The 22,979-nt window shown below is 39.1% G+C and overlaps 1 protein-coding gene across 1 annotated transcript in view; it reads right to left on the bottom strand.

Annotated features, from left to right (window-relative positions):
- csmd3b (CUB and Sushi multiple domains 3b) overlaps positions 1-22,979 on the bottom strand; it is a 274,055-nt gene that overhangs the window by 193,579 nt on the left and 57,497 nt on the right. Inside the window, exon 2 of the mRNA XM_026349411.1 lies at positions 21,875-22,097. Coding sequence (XP_026205196.1) covers positions 21,875-22,097 — 223 coding nt within the window. The remainder of the gene's footprint in view (positions 1-21,874; positions 22,098-22,979) is intronic.

The following is a 22,979-nucleotide window of genomic DNA, read 5'->3' as shown; positions in this document are numbered from 1 at the left end:
AGTGCTTCTAATTAGTTTCTGGAAAGTGCTTGTGTTTTGCTGTCAATGGTTTAAATACATTCCCACATTATTCAATTCACTAAAGTGCCATTCTTTACTACATTTTTTAAAGTATTTGTGTGATATCTAATTTAACTTATCCAAAGTTCAGTAAGAAATACTAAACTTTTTAATTCCACTGTGTATTTGACAGTTTTCATTACCTTGCAGATGCAAGGTCTTGAACAAAATAATTAGCTAATAAATTATGATAAATTCATATAAATTAACCAACTTTTAGTAAATAAGCTCAAACAAGTAAGTTTACACACTAATAATATATAACAATGCTTCTAATCCAATAGCAATAATTGTGAAATAGACCATTACTCCTCGTGTATTTGATGCTGCTTGTCTGCCACACCTCTGGTCACTAGATGTTGGGATTAGATGCCAACATGAGATGAGAGACACACACCAAGGTGAAGCATATATTACCTAAATGCTTTCACACTTTCATTTAGCTAACGGCACTTTGTAAAAACACTGTTTATGGTGGAGGAAATCCTGGAGTATGACCTGAAGCTAAGAGAACCCTGTGGCTTAGAGAAAAGTCTCCAACAGTCCTTGAGTGGACCAGCCAGCCAAAGTGCACATTTAAACCCCAAATAATCTGTGGGGAGACCTGAAGACGGCAGTTCACAGAGTTTCCCATTCAACCTGATGGAGCCTGAGCATATCTTCCAAGAAGCATGAGGGAAACTCAACTTAAAATTCAGCTGTGCAAAGATTGCAGAGTAACTCAGGATTATTCAAAGCTGTTATTTCTCCAAAAGGAGTAGAAGAAGGAGCAAATGAACTAATTTAAGGGTATAAAAATGTGTCATTATAGGTAGGTGAGTGTAGCTTGATTAGGAAAAACACAATTATATGCACTGATTATCAAATTTAGTATAAAATAGATTCTACACAAGTGAAGAATCCTGATTACTCTCCGAAGCGACTCCATCGAACACTAACTTAAAACTCTGTGTGCTACATTTCTGAATCAATAGATTATTTTGAAAGGCAACATCTTCTGTAAATAAATCTGGTATTTTGATCTTTTAAAATGCATCCATTCCATCCATGCAAATGAACAGACCATGTTTAATCGAACCCAACACGCAATCGAATATTATTGTTCTGCATGGTATATTTACTTTTTTCTTGAACATCCGCTTCTCTGATTTCGGTGTTGTTTCATCATCTAGTTTCTATTTAAAATTCAAATGATCATCAGACAACTCCCTCTCTCACGCTCTCTTTCACATACGCATTCATATGTTTAAGTTCAGTTATGTTTTTCACGTAGGGTGGGGGTCGTGGTTTGACTTCAAGCTGAATATATATTTGTCAACTGTCCACATTTGGAGACTAATTTATGACTTTGTACTTGTTGATTGAAGACTGGGGTCTAATTGAAGACACACCAATGTCACGCTGTGTTTTCACTGCTTTAGGAGCAGAATCAGTATAACACAGAATTAAAATTAGTGCTTAAAGCTTGACAATTATTCAATGTGTATTAAAATAGATGCACTTATGTAATTATTGTAAATAAACACCATAAATAAAAAACTGTTAATTTTTTTTTAAAAAGCTCAGTATCAGGGTATTCAAAATATTATATATATATATATTAAAGTGGGTTGGAATTAGTGGAATAGCTGTGACAAGTGACAAAGTAGCACATCCGTCCTCCTCCTTTTCTCCTCCTTCCTTCTCTTCCACTTCACATGCAGTAGATTTATTTCATCTACTTGTGTCCAAAGTTCATGGTCTATCTTGAGTGACTGATTAATAACTCCACACACACACACACACACACACACAGCCATTCTCCAGTTTACAGTACATGTGGTCAATAGTCACCAGTGTGTCTCGTAAATCAATCAGTCACAATCCTCCCTGAACTCTGTGGGTATTTCTGGGTGCTTGTGCATTAGTATGTGTGTATAGGAGTCCTTGACCATGGTGGTATGCTATCCATTAAATTAGTCACACACCCTAGCAGCACACACACACACAGACACACGCACAGAAGCACAGACAACCAAATACATACCAACACACATACCACCTCTGGCCAGGTCACCCTTACACCCCGCTATTGACAGGCTCCATTCATCACCAAGAGACAGGGGGAGTTAGTGAGCAAGAGTAAGACACAAAGAGATGTTAGCTTTTCAAGTCTATAAGGGTATGATAGACTTAATAAAAAAACGTCACACACTAGGGCTGCAACAAAACAACCTAATCGATTACGTTGAATATGGATATGTGTCGCTTTGCGTGTAATGCATTGATGCATCACATTGTAACATTCATCCCAAGTTATGGCAGCTCCCACTTCCCAGTGAGCTAAAAACGCATCTTTATCAAAAAAAAGCCTGAACAGAATTGAAAAAGTGTGGGATTCTACAAAAGGAGTCCTAATAAAATAGTGCTGTGTGTTTTGTGAAACTGAAACGGACAAATATTAGCGCAGCAGCACAACTGCTATGCAGCAGCATCTCACAACAAAACATCCTTGAGCTCTCTGACCTCAAAATGACAACAACAATTGGCTTAAGGTTCGACCCAAATGTCCGGATAATAATTTGCTAGATAGGTATTTGGTTTTCAATTTTGATATTTGGAGATTCTTTATGGAAACAATTCAACTGTAACTGTGTTAATACATAGGCTATAATCTCAGCTTTGGAGCCTGACATCCCTCTTATTCATCGCAATGACACAACAAACTCTGGCATAGTGAAAGCAAAACAGCGATGGCTAAAACACAAAGTAATCATTAAATTACTCATCTAACCAAAAAACATAATCAATAAATTAACTGACGAAAAAATTATTGCTAGGTGCAGCCCCATAATGCACCTAAGGAGAGTTAGTAGCAAAATACTTCTTCTACTATACATCTTAGCTTGCACATCACAGGCAAAAACTAAACAAGATTTAATCATGACACTGACTTAGGCTCAGAAAATGATCCCACATCTCACAACATTAATGAGCCCACATACACCGATTCACAAAAAGGCGTCGTCAACCATGTCAATTCTCATGAACATATGCTTGAATGCACATGAGCACACACTCTAAGCAACACCAGACGGAAAGTCACAATGGGAGAAAAACAATTTCCGTCCAACAAATAGCATCCAGTGCTGCTGGTATGGTTTTGCCTGTTAGTCCGGGTGCCTGAGTGCCAGTGGGCATGTGTGTCCGCATGCGTTTATAAAATCTCAAAACTGTGCGTCAGCCGTCTAGTTCCAGAGCTTTGGAGGCGACAGGGGTCTACCCGCTGCACCCCCAAGGAGAGACACTCTGACTGAGGTTGAATAGTGGATTAACCTCCCTGTCAGCCCCATGAGGTTCCAAGACAAACATACAGAGACTTGGACTGACATGTCCCGATACAAATCAGAGACCCAATCCATAGTTGCCAAGTGCAATATGAAAATGATTCTTTGTTATAGTCTGAATTTGCTGAATTTGTGTGTTTTGGTAAAGTTTGACATGCTTTTCATTAATGGCTTTCTTTTGGCTTTTATTTCTTTAAAACGCATCTTATATAAATACGTATCTAAGCGGCAACATATTCAAAGTTGTTTTATTTCTCACTCTTATACATGAATCAGTGCTAAAACTATTTACACCGATACATTTTGCTTGTCACCACGCATCATGCACCGTTTTTAAAAAAGATGAGTAACTGTCATGTTAACAGACACGCTGAGACACTGGAAGAAGCATTAGCCAGTGCCTGGACGGGATGTGGGAAAGCCAAACAAGGATTTTCAAGCACAAGTGCTTTTGTTCAACAGACATGGTTTCTCAACAAGATTTTCAATAGCTTTAGTAAACTGTGTCCTTCCATTGTTGAAAAAGGAAGCTGTTGCATCCTCAATTCAATGATAAATGTTGAGTACCTCCTCCTCCTTCCCTCCGTCTTTCTCTCTCACAGCCACCCAGAAAGACAGCGAGTGCTGCCCCCCTGAGCTAAAGCTTGTTTAGGCTGCTGGCTACCCCATCACTTAATATTGAAGCCGACACGCATACATAGAAAAGGGGCATACAAACACATGAATACACATACTAGAAGGCATGCAGACATTAATGTAGAGCACGTTGGAGCCATGTTGTGTGCATGCAAGTGCATGCACCTGTGTTCCGTAGATAGGTAGAGACAGATTGCATGTGTCTACTGGCATTTAAAGGGGAGGTGTCAGGGCTGACAGTACCTTAAAGGGACAGTCGTTAGAGAGATATATAGATGAAGGAAGACAAGAAGGACAGAGGATGAGATGGGAGGGGATGGTGAGAGACATATGGAGACTGTTGGAGGAGAAATATGATGAGAGAACTTCTCACACACACAAACTATAGTTTGTGAGAACACTTATTGACATAATACACTGCATAGTTCCTTCACCGTAGCTCCAAGTCTAATTGTAACCTTAACCTAAAAACAAAGTCTTGCTGGGAATTCGCACTCAAAGTCAGATGTGAGCGGCACATAAATGCAGGGACAGAAGTCTGACTTCTTGCAGCATAAGTTTACTGGACAATGATCATGTGGGCAGTAGTATAGTATAGAATAGGAGTGCATGCATCATCTTTAGCCTGCACTGCCACTTTAAGGAAACTGTGACCTTACATCATTTAAAGTTATCTATCATCAGGCAGGTACTGAATAGTAATGCAGACAAAAGTTATTACCTATATACCAGACTATGAAACTACCATAGCCCTGTGGTATTTTAGTTATTTGTACTTTTGTTGGCAGTGTTGAATCTGCAATCCTTCTTTTTTCCCTCAGTTTTCACTGTCTTGTTTAACTGACTTCTGGGCAAACGAATAAAGAACATATTAAATATACGTGCTCTGCCTTTAAACCCTGCTTTTGGGTACAAGTCTTGTAATGTATTCATGCACAATGTGAATAATTAAGCAATACTAGAGCGAACTAAAAATGAGCTCCAGCTTGCTGGGCTAAATGGTTTCAGTTTAGGCACAGAAACAATATTATAATATTTTTGAAATAGTTATACTGTAGATGTAGGCTTGTAGTTGTATTGTATCAATCATTTATGCTTTACTGCAATAAACATCCTTGTGTGTGTGTGCATCTTTACCTAGGTGTACAACCTAGCCTGCAGTAATAACTACCACTTTGACTTGATAAAAAATATAATGCAACTAATTTTATACAAACATTCTTAGTGAAACAATATTCAGCCTTCAAATAGTGTTAAGTCATCTGAGGAGAAATACAACTGTAAAGAGACAAAAGACAGCTGACCTGGACATACCTGGTTCAGTGTAATGAACTAGTAACCTCACAGTCTAGACTGGCACTTGACCAGGCTGTAGATGATTGTGCTGGAGTAAAATGAATGTCTGAGCTGAATGTATATCACTGCAGCTTTCTTACACTTCACAGCCACAGTAATATACTGTTTGGCCAGTAGATTTTTGCTCAGCTCCACCATGTAATGGAACATGTTTTTTTTACTTTCAGACAGATGTAGTATTTGTTAATTGTAATATCTAAATGTACTTTGTTCTATAGAAGGGGTTACAGCAACAACAGCATCTACCCATGTAAATTGCCCCGGGATGTTCATGACTTCACAGACACAGCTTTTTGATAATTACTGATCCAAAGCTAAATAAAAACATTTACAATATATAGTTAGGTATACGTGTACTGTATAGGTATAATCTATATAGCATTCAACTGGCTTAAGGCAAGTACAGTATATTTCTGTGATGTTAATGTTAATTTCTCCTACTTGTCTCTGTGTGGTTTGTTCATATGAATGTTGCACTTCAGATTCACCAGTATCTTAAGTAGGGCCCTGTCAGATGATCGCAAGCAAAAATAGGCTCATAGGACGTTAGCATGTCACAAATATATATTGGCTTTGAAAACAAACAAAGCACTAGACTTTGCAAAGCAGGGCACTCCGTGACGGGTACGAGAGGTCATCAAGTAGGTGATGTTACACTGCTGTGTATCTGACTTAGATACTGGGCTCAGACCTACATTAAAACACAGAGGTCACTTAAAGGGAAAAAACGTAGCACTGACACAATATATATAAAAGGGTCACTGCAGTCCAAATTTATATTATTGAACAGAACTGTCTACATTCGATCCTTCCCCACTAGCATGGTGGAAGAAAAACAGCGACAACTCCCCTAAACACTGTCTTTGAGTAGCAGTGTTATAAGGCCCCTAAAACCACATCAGAGCATATATTTTATAAGGCTGCTTATCGTTTTATTATTTATTAATGTAACCATTAAAAATCTTCAGTGTGCAGACCACAACGTCAGCGGCAATAAATTGGCCAGAATCAGTGAAAGCAGGAATTGACTGTTGAAAATAAATAACGTTCTTCATTCAAAATCTCTAATGTATGAATGCACTATAAAAATAGTTTACTTGCAAGGGACACTAAAGTGCCATTTTGTGTGTATGAATGCCTTGAGGTTACTAGGGTGTATTTCTCTGAGTGTGTCCTACTGTGTTAGTTTTAGCCCCAGGGCTTGGGCTATATTCTGTCATCTAGTTTTAATGTTTAATAACGCAAGGCCAGTACACAGTACTGCATACTAATGACTTGAACACACATAAACGCTCACACACACACACATAATAGAACCTGTTGGCGCTACCATCATTTTAGGAGCTAGGAATAACAAAGATCATTATGAAGCAAAATGACATTTTACAAACACAAATCTACACTGCGTGTAAGTCCCCCAGTCTAGTGAGAACAGTGCCAAGTGTTGTAACTGACTCACCCACCAACAAAAGAAGGGTTCGATATTGACTTCCACGTAATGTTAGGTGTGGCAGTCAATAAAGAAATGCATTAATGTCTAAGCATGTGTGAAGCATGCGTTGCGAGTGCATGACCAAACTGGCAAAACGCAAACAAAAGGATGAGTCTTGGAGCGTGGGATGGAGACCACCCGTCAGCCCAGAGCAGCAAAAACCTTGCAAAACAGCCACAGACACACACACACACACACACACCCATCATGAACGCAGGCCACTGGGGCCGTCACGATAGTGACAGTGATTAATTGATGCATCAACATTGTGTGTGTTCATGCATGTGCATGTGTGTTAAGGTCACTACATGGTCTTTTAATTGAATTCTTGTATTTCTGTCTTGCAGGATAATGGAGAGGGCAATAGAGCAGAGAGAAACATATTGTTCTTACTCTCTCACTGCCGAGGCCTTTATTTTTTTCTGTTGTCTGCCTCGGCTGCTTTCTCTGATCCTACTTACAATGTGGGGGGAAAAAAGCTGCACAAAAATAATCTTGTCTTATGTAGAATAGAAGTAGAGAGTTCACCTGCGGTTAACTAAACTGGTTGAAGTTTTGCAGTTTTCAGGAACTTGCTTTAAGGTTATCTCAAATATGTTCTTCATTATGTGTTAGTGGCTGTGTCCTTTATTTAATATTTTTCTCAAGTTAAAACTGTAATAATTTACTCACCAGTTTGGATAAATCCAGTTACACAGGTTAAATCTGAACCGATGGTGACAATGAATGCATCAGGGTACAGTAGGCCCCAAAATGACTTGAAGACACACACTTTAGATTGAGGGTTAGACTTATTGTGAAAATTGTGAGCCATGGTAAAGGTTGTCCAGTGAATATTATAGATCTCTGATCATGCTTCCTACTCTCTGTCTCCCTCTCTCTGTACTTTTTTGAAGGTGTCCTCGGCCTTGGAGCTGTATATCTGCAGAGTACAGTTACTGGTCCTATCGACCTGTCCAGTGTTTTTCCTTCTTGTTGTTCTTTTCTATCTCCTCTTTCCACTCACTCGAGCTGCTCCAGGCAGATGGCCGCCCACCCTGAGTCTGGTTCTGCTGGGTTTCTTCCTCTAAAGGGAGTTATTCCTCTCCACTGTCACCTAGTTTTGCTCAAGTGTGGTTGTAAGGTTTTCTATATCATTCTGTATACAGTTGTATTTTGAAAGGTCTTACACCTTAAACACTGTAAAGTGCCTTGAGATGACTTCTGTTGTGATTTGATGCTATAAAAATAAAATTTAACTGAATTGATTGCATTGATTTTTACCTCATAGTGATTTAATGTCTGGATAAAGGAATTCTAGTAAATGAGAAAGTCAACTCTAACAGTTTGTCTAGAAATGGCAGTGGAGATGGAAACAAGGTGCAGATAAACAGCATACCCACGGTGTGAATGAGTCATCGTCGTGTCTCCCAGTTTGTGTTATGACATACTAAAAGGACTGATTCCTCTGTCGTCCCACATCAGCATAGTACTGTTCAAAGTGAATGAGTCACAAAAGTAGAGCTCTAGTGTGGTTATCTTCATATAATGAGAGAAGCATGTCTCCTCCTGCCCACACAGTTCACTACTAAATTCACTAGGGATGGTGGGTGGCTATAAGGCTGCAACAACATGCTGTTGTCTGAAGAAATGCCATCTGACTATTAAGAGTCTGTTTGACCAAACTGATGAAGTTATTTAACTTATTTATGTCACTGACAGAAATACAGTTCAAACATTAACCGGTCTAATTATTATTAAATTCAATGTCAGCTGATGTTACAGAGACAGAAACAATCAAAACACAGATAGCTGAGCGTAACAGAAATGAGGTGCTCTTGTCCAAATAGTCAGTGTAAGAGTCACAAAGCTTCACATTTCCCAGACAATATGCAATGCAATAACCATTTCAGCGGATACAAGTACTGTAACCTTCCCTTATTCTTTTAGTCCTTGCTATTTTTTCTTTGTTGCTGCTTCTGCCTCTTCCTCCTACATACAGTATACCCCTTTCCGGTTTCCGCCTTAGCTAATCTCCCCTGCAGCCGTCCTAATCTAACCTCACTCACTGACTCTCAGCAGCACTTTCTCTCTGTTGTTCTTTTCATCTCACCTTCCGCTTTTGTCTCCCTCTCTTTAATCTGTATGTATTGCCAGCCAATGTCTCCATTCTTCCCTCCAGGGGAAGCGAGCCAGCTCTGTGGCTGATCATACTGATCCATCCCCGAGGAAAAGTCTGCCTGACACCTGGGTGACTGCCCTAGAGTAACTGTGTGTGTGTTCATGTGTGTGTCAAGGGGCTAATGGGCAGCTTGAGGGGATTACCAGCTTAGCCACTGGGATTACTGGAACTTCACACACACAAAAACACAGGCAGACACACACATATACACACAGGACAGTCAATATTACCAGACAGAAGAGTCATCCAAGGTATATTGGCTGACTTGTTACACCGCCCTGGTTCTTATTAGCCTCCTATCCAAAACAAACAGGGTTAAGAAGATCCAGGCATGACCAAGGCTAAGTGGATATCACCAGCTCCATGCATAACTCAACAGGCTAGGCACATAGAATCAAATTCCATTTATTCAGAGTATCAATAGTCCAATTTGAAATTGCAAAGAATAAAAAGGCCCACCTAAACAAACGCTGCAGCTGTGATGCGCGCAGCATTTTGATGAAACTCTGAGGCTGTTAAGTGTTGCTGCTTTAACATCTTACAGTTTCTGAAAAGAAAATTCTCAATAGTTTATGACCCTGAGCTTTAGGTTCTGGAAAGCAGTACTTCTTTCTTACCACCTTCACATATACAGTCGATTTGTTTATTGCCACAACAAGTGCAAACTGCTATGAGTGTTTGTTGACATCTTGCTCATATTATGTGAGGTCATGTATGAATATTTATGTACAGAGAACTGCAGGCACTCATCTTTGCCATTTCAAAGTGCATTTTACTGCCAACAAAATCTATAACTAACAAAATATGGAATTAGAAGAATCACAAAATATTCATAAAGCTTTTTTAGAACAACACTATTCTCAGGTATGACATCATTATAATCATCAGAAATAATTAAATTTGGTTAAATTAAGTGTTACATGTGTGGAGTTACATGGAAATACAACTGAACAGAATTATATAAAAAACCCAACAATCCCACTAGAGCAAGCACAAAGCAACAGTGGAGGAAAAACTCCCCACAACAGAAGAAACCTTCAAACCAGGCTCAGGGTGGGCAGACATCTGCCTCTGCCGGTTGGAAGGAGTGGAGAGTGGGGAGAGAGCAGCAGCAAGCAACTGGAAAAATCATGACAACTTTTCTAATGTTTGTCCGACAAACACAGAGTTGTTAATATGCCATGGTTCTGATTTACCAGTTTTGCATTTATCAGGCGCTAATAGGTAGTATTTAGATTCACTCAGTGTAATGGATAGGATATTGCATTTAATGTAAAATTGCCCCCCTCTTCTCTCATTATACTGAACAGACCACTCACAGAAAATGAGGGGGGAAAAAAATCAATTAACACTATTCCCAGGTGAATTAAATGCACGCATTCATAATCTCTACGGGCTACAGTGGCCACAATATGACACAAAGAACAGGAGCTCCAAAGAGCTCGGGAGAGATATATCACCATGGGATTTAACTCTTTCATATTGTACTCACTGTTAACATTATTGTAATGATTATAATTATAATCTGTGGCAGGCTGAGCTGAAAAGAACAGAGCTGGTTATCAGTACTGAATTAATGACATTTACTGTACAGGAACATTTTTGAGAGAAACAGATGGAGTGAGGAGTGGAGGGGGGGGGGGGTGGGGGTTGAATTAATATTGTGAAAAGAGAGACACAGAGGGAGACTGAAAGACAGTCATTAGGAAACACAGAGATGAAAGAGTGAATTACATTCATTCGGGGAAAGGCGGACTTAGAAAGACTGAGACAGATTTTGAGAGAGAAGATACAAGTCACTGTCATTATGTAACCTATCTCCTAAAAATGTCGTTCCTATGCAACCGCGATTACATTTTTGTCATTAAGTGGTGAAAAGTACAGCGGCAAGAAAAAGTATGTGAACCTGTTGGAATTTCATAGTTTTTTTTTCTCAAAACCATTCTGTTGTTTTTTTGGGTCAGTTTCCTGTTGCATCCAATCACTTCTAAAGAGTTTCAGCTGACATACAGATGTTCTCATAATATGCTGAAGATTTTTTTTTTAATACACTTGGGAATTCATCTTCTTCATCTTGTGTTGTTTATTTACCTCATTAATGAATGTTTGTTGTGATCTTGGGGTCATTTCGACTGGCCGCCCACTTCTTGGTAGAGTGGCCACACTTCCAAAGTGTCTGGTTTTGTTTGCTTAACTGTAGACTGGTAAATTGCTAAAGTCCTTTGACATCACTTTGTAACCCTTTCCAGCTTTATGTAAATAAACCCTTCTTGATCGTAGATCCTCTGAAAGCTTCTTTAGGCGTTTTCTTCTTGTGCAGAGCAAACTCAAAACGTTTGAGTGGTTTATGTCAGTCAAAGCAGCTCTAGTACACACTTAAAAACTAATTTTATTAAGAAAAGGTTCACAAACTTTTTTTTATTAGCATTTTGAGTTTTTTAAAGGTTGTTCTCAAGAGCAGAATACATTGTGTGTTATTATTTTAGGCATCATATTTGTTAATACGCTTGACTTAGATGGAGATCAGATCACATCTTTCCAAATTCCAAAAGTTTCACATACTCCTTTTGCCACTGTACTTATAACCAGCAAGAGAGGTCCAAGGAGGTGGTTGTAAAGACTGTGTTTTTGTTTGTAACCCAACCCACAATCTTTCCCTGACATTAACCCAGTGATGCGAGTTCCTTAACTACAATTAGGATTAAAATGTAATCCGGCATCAATTATGTTCCATAAGAAAATTATATTCCACTGATCACATAACACATGTCTATCAATTCTGACATTTGAATAACAACATAAAACTGTAAAATTGTATTTAATAAACATCATTTAAAGCAGTCACATGTGCTTTAACAGCACCCCCGTAGAGCCACAAATTTAATACCAAGTGCCATTTTTACAGCACAGCATTCACATTAAATAGAAATATCACTGATTTCTTTAATGGCTGAAAATAGCATTGCAACTTCCGATGAAAGCGCCCTTGCCAAAAGCACAAATACACACACAACCAAAGTGTTTCTCTGCACACTGAGCAAAGGGTTACCAATTATGCACAGATCAAAACAGGTCCACACAACATCTTTGCTCTTCCTAGCTTTCTCGGAGAGATCATTTACACCAAATTGGACACCTGATGGACACCCGCTGTTTTAAAATGCTATTTCCTGCAAAACAAGTTGCTGCAGCAAGAAAACCGTTTGAACAGTGTTTTTTCCAATGTTTTTTCTAAAAGAGTTTTTCATGTACGTGATTACATTTTTATATAGCTATGCTGAAATATAAGGATATTTAACAAAGGACACAACACTATTTATCAAATACAATATGTAAAAAAATACCCCAATGCATTTACTTCATACTTCATTACTTCATACTCACTTGATTGCAGATAAACATTGCTACTATTGCCTCCCATTCAGTTCATTTGTAGTGGGGGGTTCATGTGGTGTCCTTTTATCATGCTTGGGTCACTGCATGCTTAATGTCTCATCACTGAAACAGTGCAAATATAAAGTAATTCCAAATTTGAAACCAGAAAGTGCTGGTCTGAGTCGCATACACAGGAGCATGCGGGGAGAAAAGCCTAAAGGAAAAACCCACAGAGAAAAAAGAATGTTCTTTTTCTCTTCCTTTCTGTCTTTTTAACCTGAGCAAAGCTATTTGGATCTTCTAACACACGCACACACCTCTTACCCCCTACAGGGCAGAACTGATGCAGGAAGAGATGAAATACCACTACCTCAGGGATAAACACACCTCAGTTCACACTTACACAAACCGCTCCCTCACTCGTACACACACACACATATACATTTACATATACACCTCTTGCTTTCTTCCTGAAAAAGTGTGTTCATTTCCGCAATATTGCTCCAACATCAAAGACCACATTTGCTTGTTTTCGTACCAATCACACACTGCTGTTTCCCATGGCCTTTGTGTTGTTGTGCGTTGCGTGCCTGTGTGTGCTAGCTGCATATCTTGTGTGTGTAAATGCATGTGTCCTGTACAATTTTAATTTGTAACTTTGTGTATGTCTCTCACTCTCTTTTTTTCTCGGCGTGTTTTCTATGGATGCCGCAGGCACAGATGTTGACTTAGCCAGGTGTAAAGCTGGTGCTATAGAGGACTGCTGATATAAACTGGGTCAGAGCACAAACAAGAAGCACGAAATAAACAGACAGTACAGTAGAATGGATGGTATACTGTGACTGATTTTCATTGTATACAAAAACTGTTGGGATCAAAGTAATCAAGCAAGCAGACGTTATATTTAAAATTTACAGATTTGTGTAGATAATGTACGATGATGTAAGAACATCTCTCAGTGCAGTTGGTGATATAACAGTTCTAACCAAGAGTGAGGATTCAAGCTATAACTCTCATCACATCAACATTCACTTCTAGTTCACCTCCTGCATTGCTGCATCGCGGTTTTAAAAAGACCTTGCCCAGGAACACAGGAGAGACACGAGAGAAACACACACACACACACACAAGCTGCATAAAAACACCAACTAAAAGCTGTAAATCTATGGACAGTCAGTCTTAATAAAAACGATTTGTAAATCTCAGGCTGTTAAATCTGTGCATGTTTGTCTTGACTTTAACCCTTGAAAAAAACTAAAACAATCAAATACATTTCTGTGGCATGCGTCCAACAGGTTATAACATAAACAGTGTTCCCGAGCTGCTGGCGTTTACAATACCTACATGTTATAAATAATTTACATTATGTATATTGTTTTGTTCCACATTTTATATACCAGCGCCATTTGTGGTTTTTAATGGAGGATACTTTTGCTGCTGCTGCTGCTGTATTGGTTACCTGAGCATATTTCCTTCCTTCTGGCTTTTCCTCTGTTTGCTCAGACACTTTTTCCCTCTTCTTCCTCTGGACATATGTCCACATTGCAACTTCTATCCTGTATTTTCTCATCTCCAGTCCTGCCTTGCCTCGTCTCTCTCTGCAAAGTCATCTAGAACCATACCCACAGAAAAGCAATGGGTCGTGGTTGCAAGGATCCAAAGTTGCTTAATTTAGCAACAATTCTCTCAAGTTCATAGTGAAAGTGACATGTGCAATCTGCTTCTGTGACATCCAGTCTTTCTATAAACCAATAAGATCTCATCATGTATAGGAAAATATTTTGGCTACATATTGTGTCATGTTGTCTGAATAATTTAGGCAGCCTGTCGTAGTGATATCCAGCATAACATTTTACCAAACGTGTGGGAGGTAGTCCGGAGACGCGCAACGTAACAGCTTGATCTGCCATGTCACCGTGTCATGATGTGTTTATTTTGGCTGGTTGAGATTCAAGGGTTTTCAAAAAGACGATGTAGTCATCAGGATAACAACATAATGCACCATGATAGAGGTAATTCTGTTCGAGGCATCCAGAGAGCAGCAGTGTTGGTATAAGGCTATCACTCATATTATCACACACATCAACAGTATCTCAACCTTAAAAGAAGAAACTGTGGCAGTGACACTTCGCACTGTGCTTGTATGTCCACAGTAAAGCGTGCTGCCGGTGCCCTGACCGAGTCCTTCGGCCTCTCACCTGCTTTGCTCCCCTGTAAATTCATTCACCCGCTCTCCGACCGACCTAAAGATGGATGCTCCTGTTTGAACTCCTCTATCAGCCTCAGGACACCCAGCTTAATCTCCCATCACTGCTTCAGTGACACTGTAAAAAAACACTTTTGCTTTCTCCTATCTTTCATTAGCGTTTCACAACTGTGATGCAGAACAACGTTATATCTCTACTTTATAAAAGAATATCAGACACATTATGCGAGCAGCAATCAAATTGTCATATAGCAATCTCCAACATTTCTATGAAAATATTTAGCTACGAGATATGCTTTAGAATCAAATAAGGACCTTAGCTCGACCTAGCAACAGCTTTAACCCTAAATGATGCAGAGAGTAGCTTCTTCTTTTAATCTAAAATAAAGATTTAAACAAACACATGTACGGTGCCTTCTACGTCTAGTGTTGCTTAAGCAAACAAATTATTTGTGATGTTTCTCCAGCCGTGCTCCATATTTGATTGTACTGCTGTATTTTTGTTAACATTCTCTTACATTAGTTTGAGCATCCTGACGGCAAAAATAAAAATACTAATCATTAGAGTGTTTTGTGCATTTTGTGTTGTCAGGATTTGTTTAAGAATACTACTTAAACTAAAATATCTTTTATTTTAACAGTGGCGTTGTGAATAATGGCTTCTGCGTGTCTTTAATTTCCTTTTTCAGCTCATCCCTGCATTTGTTGCTTGCACGTAAAACACTGAGGAAGAAAAAAAATCTTTAAAGTTATAACCCATAAATAATATTTAACAACTTGAAGCAATGTCCTTGGGTAGTTAGATGCTATTCTCCAAGACATATGGGTGGTTGGAGAAAAGTGGGAACAACAAACAATGTTGAATGTGCATGACTCACATCAGGACTTTAGATATCAATGTTAAATAAAGACTCTAATATCAAATGGTGACCTTTTACTGTGAGCCGTTTCTCATTATGAAGACTATTTAATAGTCTGTCACTGCATTTCTCTCATGTCACAAAAACAGTACAACACTACATTCATTTTACGTTTCCATCTCTGTATTATATGAATCTAATCCACACATTCTAACCACATATCTAAAAATGAGTTGATTCAAATAGAACCCAGGCATACTGTTGACATGCATCCACACAAACTTTAGTAAATGTTTAAAGAACAGATTTGCCTGCACGAGCAAATATAGCTACTCGATGGAAGGGACAGATTGGCAGACCGCATTGATCAAACATTCCTACACAGTTGACACAACTCCAATAGCTGCTTTTGCGAGCCTGACTTTGCCGTTTCTTTGTGTAAAACATAAAGCTACAGCTCATGTGTGCACATGCAAAGACAGTAAAGTGGAACCTAAAGAAAAAAAAATCACAAGAACGCATCCTCAACACCAAAAGATTCGCAATGGAAAGTCCTACATTGCCTATATGCAAAGAAGAAAGAGCTGAAAGTGCTGAAGAAATCATCACAACAAACAGGTCAAGGTAATAATATCAATATGAACTGAAACATGTCAAAAGACATTGTAGACATAATGAATAAAGATGTCTCCATAGTAACATTATGGTTACGCTCTATCAATTTGTGTGTATCTAGCACAGCCACTTCTGTATTTCCCTTAACAATGCCAGATCCTATGCTTCTCACTTTACTAACTCTTGCATACATTAATCCTGCTCGTCCCCTGAATGTGTCGAATTGATGGTAAACTTAAGATCCTTGTCCACCAAAGCATTTTATTGTTAATGATTTCATTTCCCCAAAGCGGACTTGGTTTTGTTTTAACAGAAATGTGGGTTGCTGTAGATACCTTCTCGCTGAAGCATGTCCCCCTGGTTATACATTTTTTAAATAAGAACAGATTTTCAGGTCTGGGTAGGAAAGTCGGTGCTATTCACAAAAGAGCCCAAATGTAGTGTTTCAGTAAGTGGTACATTCAAAGTCTTTGAATTGCTTTCAATTATTCTTCTGAGACGCTCCCTTGTTTCATGTGAACTGATTTATCAATCTCCAAAACCCACTTTCTGACCCACTTTCTGTTGCAATTACCAGAAACGATTTGCTTTTGGTTTTATTTTGCATGTTGACACACACATTCAGTCCCACATAACTGCAAATCAAACGTCCAATCTGGAAATTTACTGTTTTAATCCTGAAACTATGGCAACAATTATTTCCATCCATATCATCCTTATATCAGTTAGTACTTGCATTTTCTCCATCTATCCATCCGTGCCCAAAAATTCTCAGACACTCTCTTGGAACTCGCACATTATTAATACTCAGACAGTTATTAAAGTCTCTGTGGACTACACGTCTCCTAGTCCAACACTTTATGTTTCAAATTTGCTGTGGCAAAACTTCAGTGAGCGGCAGGAAGCTGGTCACTTCTAATAGCGGCTTGTGCCACAGGAAGGATTCGGCTACAGTACAGCTACACCCAGTGACAGGACGGACACAGATAAGGTGACAAGAGTAAAGGAAGTAATGTTAAACTTAATACAGAGAAAAAACATTTGCTTATATGTGCTGCATTTATTTTTATATATTCACTATGGTTGTTTACATTCTTAAATGCAACTTTGTTAGTGCCTATTATAAGAAATGAAATACGTCTATTATTTGAAAAACAGATAGATGTTCAAACCAAATGATATCCACAAGCTGAAGAACCAATAACATAATGTGACAAATGACCAATGGAGACAATTAACAAATTTAATTTCAAAATGCCACACTGTCCGTTTAAGGGTCTCTCAGGATAAATCAAGCACACCTCAGGAGGCTGCAGTTTAATTCAAAATGATTACATTCAAACCCACTTTGTCTTTGCCTCTTAACTCTGCCTCTGTCACACATTTCCCTGTTTTCTTCTTCATCTCTCTTTTGTGTCTCTGTCTACTCTGTTAATGAGTATGTTAATGTGCACACTAGTATCACAATTATGGATGGTTTATTGGATTATCCTGGTGCCCAGGCAGCCATAAAACCAAAGAGGGCTCATCCTCATACTGGCATAAACTGAATTGAGAAATAGTTATGCACTGACAACAGCCAGCAATTATTGTTGTTAGCGTTGTTATTAATAACCAGTCTATGGTCAAAGTAGCATGCTGAAAAAGAAAATTGACTGCTGGCTGTACAAAATGTTTCTATCCATCCTTCCATAAAAGTTTAGAAGACACATAAAGCACACGGAAAAAAACAACCTATTTTTGTAACCTCAAAGTAAATTTAGACTAGTTTTAATGTTTAAAGTAACTCCCAGTGATGATGATCACTCTACAGCCTTTTTGTTCTCCATTTGTTTTCCTTTGGCTCAGTTTTTTTTTTTTTTTTTTGTCTTGATGAAGGCAGGTTGGACTAGTCGTATACAGTAGTAATTACAAGATGAACAAAGAACACAATCAATTAGATAATTTATGTATTTTAATAAGGAGCTGGGTTTAATTAAATAATGTAATCACCCTAATTAAAACATTTTATCAGTTTAATTAAGAAAACTCTCCCTGGAAAGCGGGGCTTGAAATTGTTAGTACAACTATTTAATAGCTGATATTTCTTCCAGGTATTCCCAGCTTTGCAGTTTAGGAGCCTCGTGAGGGATCTTGATTCTGGAATTAATTCACTTGCACAGTATTGCCAATATAAAGATTTTCTTTTTCAAGTTTTCAGAAGCTTGTGGGCACAGATATGACATTAAGCCTGCTTTGACCTGGCTGGGACTGACCACAAACAAACATGAAATGTGTAATGTGCGGCACTGTGCCATACCGATGTGCTTGAGATGTTCAGCACAACAGAAATGAGAGCAGCTCCATTTCATCATATTTGCTTGTTGAGCCCTCATCACGAAGAGGGTGGACATGTGAGACGAGACCCAACCAAAGCTCAAAACAGTTTGTCATCGTCAGTAATTCCTACTTCCAAAGCAAGTCAATAAATAATAAAGTGTGGCGGGGAGGAATTGTTATTTCACAGTGCCCGAATCTATGTTTAACACGAAGGTCCGTTAATATTACGATTCATCAGCCAGACGGCCGTTTTTACGCACTTGCTGTGCTGTCAACAGGCCAAGTTGGACTGTGGCTCTACAGCATGCAGTAATCAAGGGAGGTGCCCTTTACTTGTTTATGAAAACTTACCACTGGAGAAACACTTCTACATGCTGATTGAAGTGTTTGTGGTGAACTCAGGAATAGATGTAACCCTGATTTGAGGACAAGCAGCATCTCCTTGAATGCTGTAATGTCATAAGCTGAAAAAAAAAATACTGTCATTACAGGCAATTTTCATACGATTTTTTAAAATGATGCCTGTGATTTCACGCCGCGTTTGTGTGTCCCAAGAGGAAGAATTGATAGCCATACTTAATAGAGTTCAGAGGAGGTGAGCGTTGCATGTGTCGTCTTGAATGACATCACATGTGGTAACGCGAGAAATCCTAAAAAGGAAGCACCAGACTTTTGGTTATGATACGCACACACACACACACAAATAAAAGAGATTGGACTCGTGAATGTCCAATCTTTGTGTGCATATGTGCGCAAATGCAAACATGCACAGTATGTGTCTGTGTGTGTGTCATGTTAATCACAATACCCATAATTACCGTTTCCCTGTTAATGAATCTGACCTTTTAATCACCATTTTGCCCTGTGTCCATGCGCGTGTGAAGGAGAGCAAGTAAAAAAAAAAAAAAAAGGAACGGCAAAGCGAGAAAGAGAATGAGACCGCAGTGGTAATTTGGTGTAACTAGCTGGGCGATTGGAACCATGCAGACCATAAATCTTCCTCGCGCACGCATGCAGACCGATGCACGCCAACGAATGTGCACATGCACTCACGGCAGCAAATCATTTCCTGTTATCTCAGATAAGCAGGAAATCCTAATCAACCAATAAAAGCATAGAGGGCATCTTTCACTTTCTCCTCCTATCTGTTTGTTCTCTCTCTTCTTCCCTGCAGAAAACATAGGAAAATCTCACGGTCACCCTGTTCTATTCTATTCTATTGGTTTCTATTCTGTTGCTTCCTTTTTAATTAACTGTGTATGGCAATTTGAGCATTAAAAGCCACTGGATTGTCTGAGTTTGATTATTGCAACTGGCTGATTAGAAATGATGCCCATTGAACCAAACGAACATGGTTCATTCCCCACAGCAAGAGAATTGCTTTTCAGCAACCGACCAAGTTTCAAGAGGACTCATTTCATCTCTCCATGACCCTAATCCCTTTTCCTCAACTGAACCAAACCAGATTTCCTTGCCTAGCCATGTGTCAGTGGTAGTTGCCTCTCACAGTTGCCTGATGTAATTAAAGAAATCCCTTTCTGAACTTACCCAGAACCCCATCGACAGTGAAAGCTCCTGTCTAATGTTGACAATGCAATTCTAGATAAAGAAAATTCTCCCGTGGTGACAGTGAATAGAGCGGCTGCTAATTTGGCCAGTGAGAGATGCAAAACAGATTTTTATTCACCCTTTGTGTTTTGTTTGCTAGATTTGTTTTTTTATTATCAAAAATTTCCAGGTGGAATAAAGTACAATAAGATCAAGATTCTAATCTAATTTTATTCTAAAGCTGCTGAAAATGTGGTTACGAATATTGGGTTTGCTTTAGTCAGCAGATTTACATGTTTTCAAATGCTTGATGTGACTAATAATGAAAAGTTTAAAATTGTTAAGGGGTTCTTCTGTGTGAATAAACAAGCTAAACCATCCTTTCACCTTATTAAAACCCAAATGCTATGTAAATCAAGGGACGTGACCAGAGCTGTTCTGTGGCTGTTCTGTTGTGAAGCAACATCTGTCAAAACCTTAGCATTAATCATCTCTATCAGTGTTTAGTCATGTGAAAATCGAACGGCATTTCAACAGAACGCACTCTCACATCTCACATTAAATTGAATAACTTAATGATAAGCTCATTGCAGGGTTAAAGGAACATGTCAAATGTGACTCGAGTCGCAGGCAGGTGCTCTTAGGCACTACTGGTGGGATCATAAAATCATAAAGCAGGGAGAATTTAGTAGCTTATCTAAAATGAGTTTCTTTCTTTCATATTGTGTCTGGCGAGAGGAGCTCAATAAAACAGTTCAATAACTAAAGGGAAACCATGGTGGCAACGATTGAGCCCTGGCAATTTGTGTACTACAGCAGGACGGCACCCTATTGCCATACACGGTAAATTGTTCCACTATAATACTGTTGCTCAAGAGAATCCTGCCTAGCAGCTGTCAGTGTATGTTGAAATGAACATTTAGGAAGGTATTTAACAGGATGTGCTTTCCGAACATGTACTCGTACCGAAGCTGAGATTCATTTCTGTACGAATTGTCTCATTAACTTGATTAATTAGCAAAGTCACAAACCAGTTATTGCTAAAAAGTAGATACACAGTGATAGAAATAAATAAAATGACGAAACATATTTAATCAGCAAAAGGTTTAGCTGATAACATCTCAGGAAACGTCCAATGGATCATGCGACTCAAGGCGACTTACATCAAGTGAGTGAGTCACAAGAAGCTCAGTGAAAAGGTTTTAGTGTTTTTCCTGGCCGCCTATAGAAATTGTATTTTGTAAACCGAAGCAAAGGGTTTGAGGCCTAATTACATAATTGTTTGTGACCTGCTAAACGTTCTGGGGGCACCGTTGATTCTCCTCTTCGTGGTGCTCTATACGCTTTCAACAGGAGACAGATCTGAACTGCAGACAGGTCAGATAAACACACCCACTCTGTGTCTGTGAAGCCACGCTGTTGTAGCAGGTGCAGAATGAGGCCTTGCAGAAATATCCCGTGACTCTCCATTGCCTCGATGGCAGCATGTGTCTCCATGACAGTGTTACCTTCACACATATGCACGTCACCCATGCCATGGACACGGGTGCACCTGGATTTGCGCCTTCTGCTGAAAGGTCTAAATAATGTGATATGAGTCTAAATAATCGTTTTCATCTTTGGCACAGAGATCCAGGTGTCATTTTCCCCCAAAACATGTTGAAACATCAACTCATCTGACCACAGACCGTATTGAATCCTTTCACATTAGTATAGAGTGCATATGGTGAAGGACCTAACTTCTTTGTAACCATGCACTGAGAAATATTCTTTGGCCCTTGGTGGATGTTTCTTTTATACCCAATCAGGATTAGGTGAAAACACTGAAAACACGTTTGTGCACGTATCATACACATCATGCCACGTAGTAAGTAGCTTTTTCACTACATAACATACAGGTGTCTGTGCCACTGGTCCTACCTGGTCCTGAAGTTAGCAGGATGGGGGTGTCCATCGTACAAGGACAGGAAGTCATATTCTTCTTCTATGGCAAATGACAAGAAGATGAGCTGGATTCTACTTCCTTCCTCACCAACAATGACCCAGGTACAGTTTGCCCCATTAGGGTAGCCATAGGGAAATCCTGGCGACTCTATACTGCCGTTTCGGCCTTTCAGTGTCCCGCCACATGTGTAGATGAAACCTGAGAGACAAAAGAGACAAAACAGTTGCTGTTGTGTTGTAGACTAGAGGATATGTTCTAGACAAAACAGAGACAAGCAAAAAGGGCGAGCAAGGATGAATCACACAACGGCACTTACACTGACACAATGTTGAACTGACACATCCATGTACGGCATATAGTTGTGTTTTTAATGTGTGTAAATATATTTGTCTGTGCCTGTCAGAATGAGTCAGTGTGTGTCTGGCATGGGTGTTGTGGGGCAGCTGATTTAGTTTGCAAACTACTGCAGAGTGCTTTCATACAGATGCACAAACTCGACCACACAAACTCCTTCAAACTTCACAAAATCACCAGGTTGAACCCAGGTTCCCTGACGGGGTGGAACCTCAGCTGCCTCTGAGCTACTATAGTGCTCTATAATGTAATGTAAGGTGGACAAACTGTTCAAAATAAGTACTGTATGGTTGCAGTACTGCAGAGTAAAAGTGTAATTAGAAATACAAATTAGAATTGCGCAGCCATGCTACAGTATAATGGGATGGTGATACAGGATTTTCGGAGGAATTGCTCACACGGAGAAGACAGCGAGGCTGTCGAGCTTGTTTTTATCCTTTGCACTTCCTTTTACAGCCTGCTTGTACTGATAAATTGGAAGTGAAGCCAATTCTGCTGCTGTACTTATTCTTAATCTCTCTGGGTTACAGTGCCTGCTAAATGCCTAAATTGTAAAATGTAAATGTAATTGATCTCCTTGGACTTTACGGTTCACATCAGGATCATTATCTTCTCCCTTTGATCTTAATGATCCTTTTATATCAAACACACCACAGGTGTTAGATGGAAACCTTGGTGTGTCCAGGAGTGAAGTCGGTCCAAAGCATTTTTTTTTTTTTTGCTGTG

Source organism: Anabas testudineus, chromosome 11 (genome assembly GCF_900324465.2).
Source record: "Anabas testudineus chromosome 11, fAnaTes1.2, whole genome shotgun sequence".
NCBI lineage: Eukaryota > Metazoa > Chordata > Actinopteri > Anabantiformes > Anabantidae > Anabas > Anabas testudineus.
The sequence above is the reverse complement of the archived record's forward strand: the minus strand, read 5'-3'. Positions and strand labels throughout refer to the sequence as shown.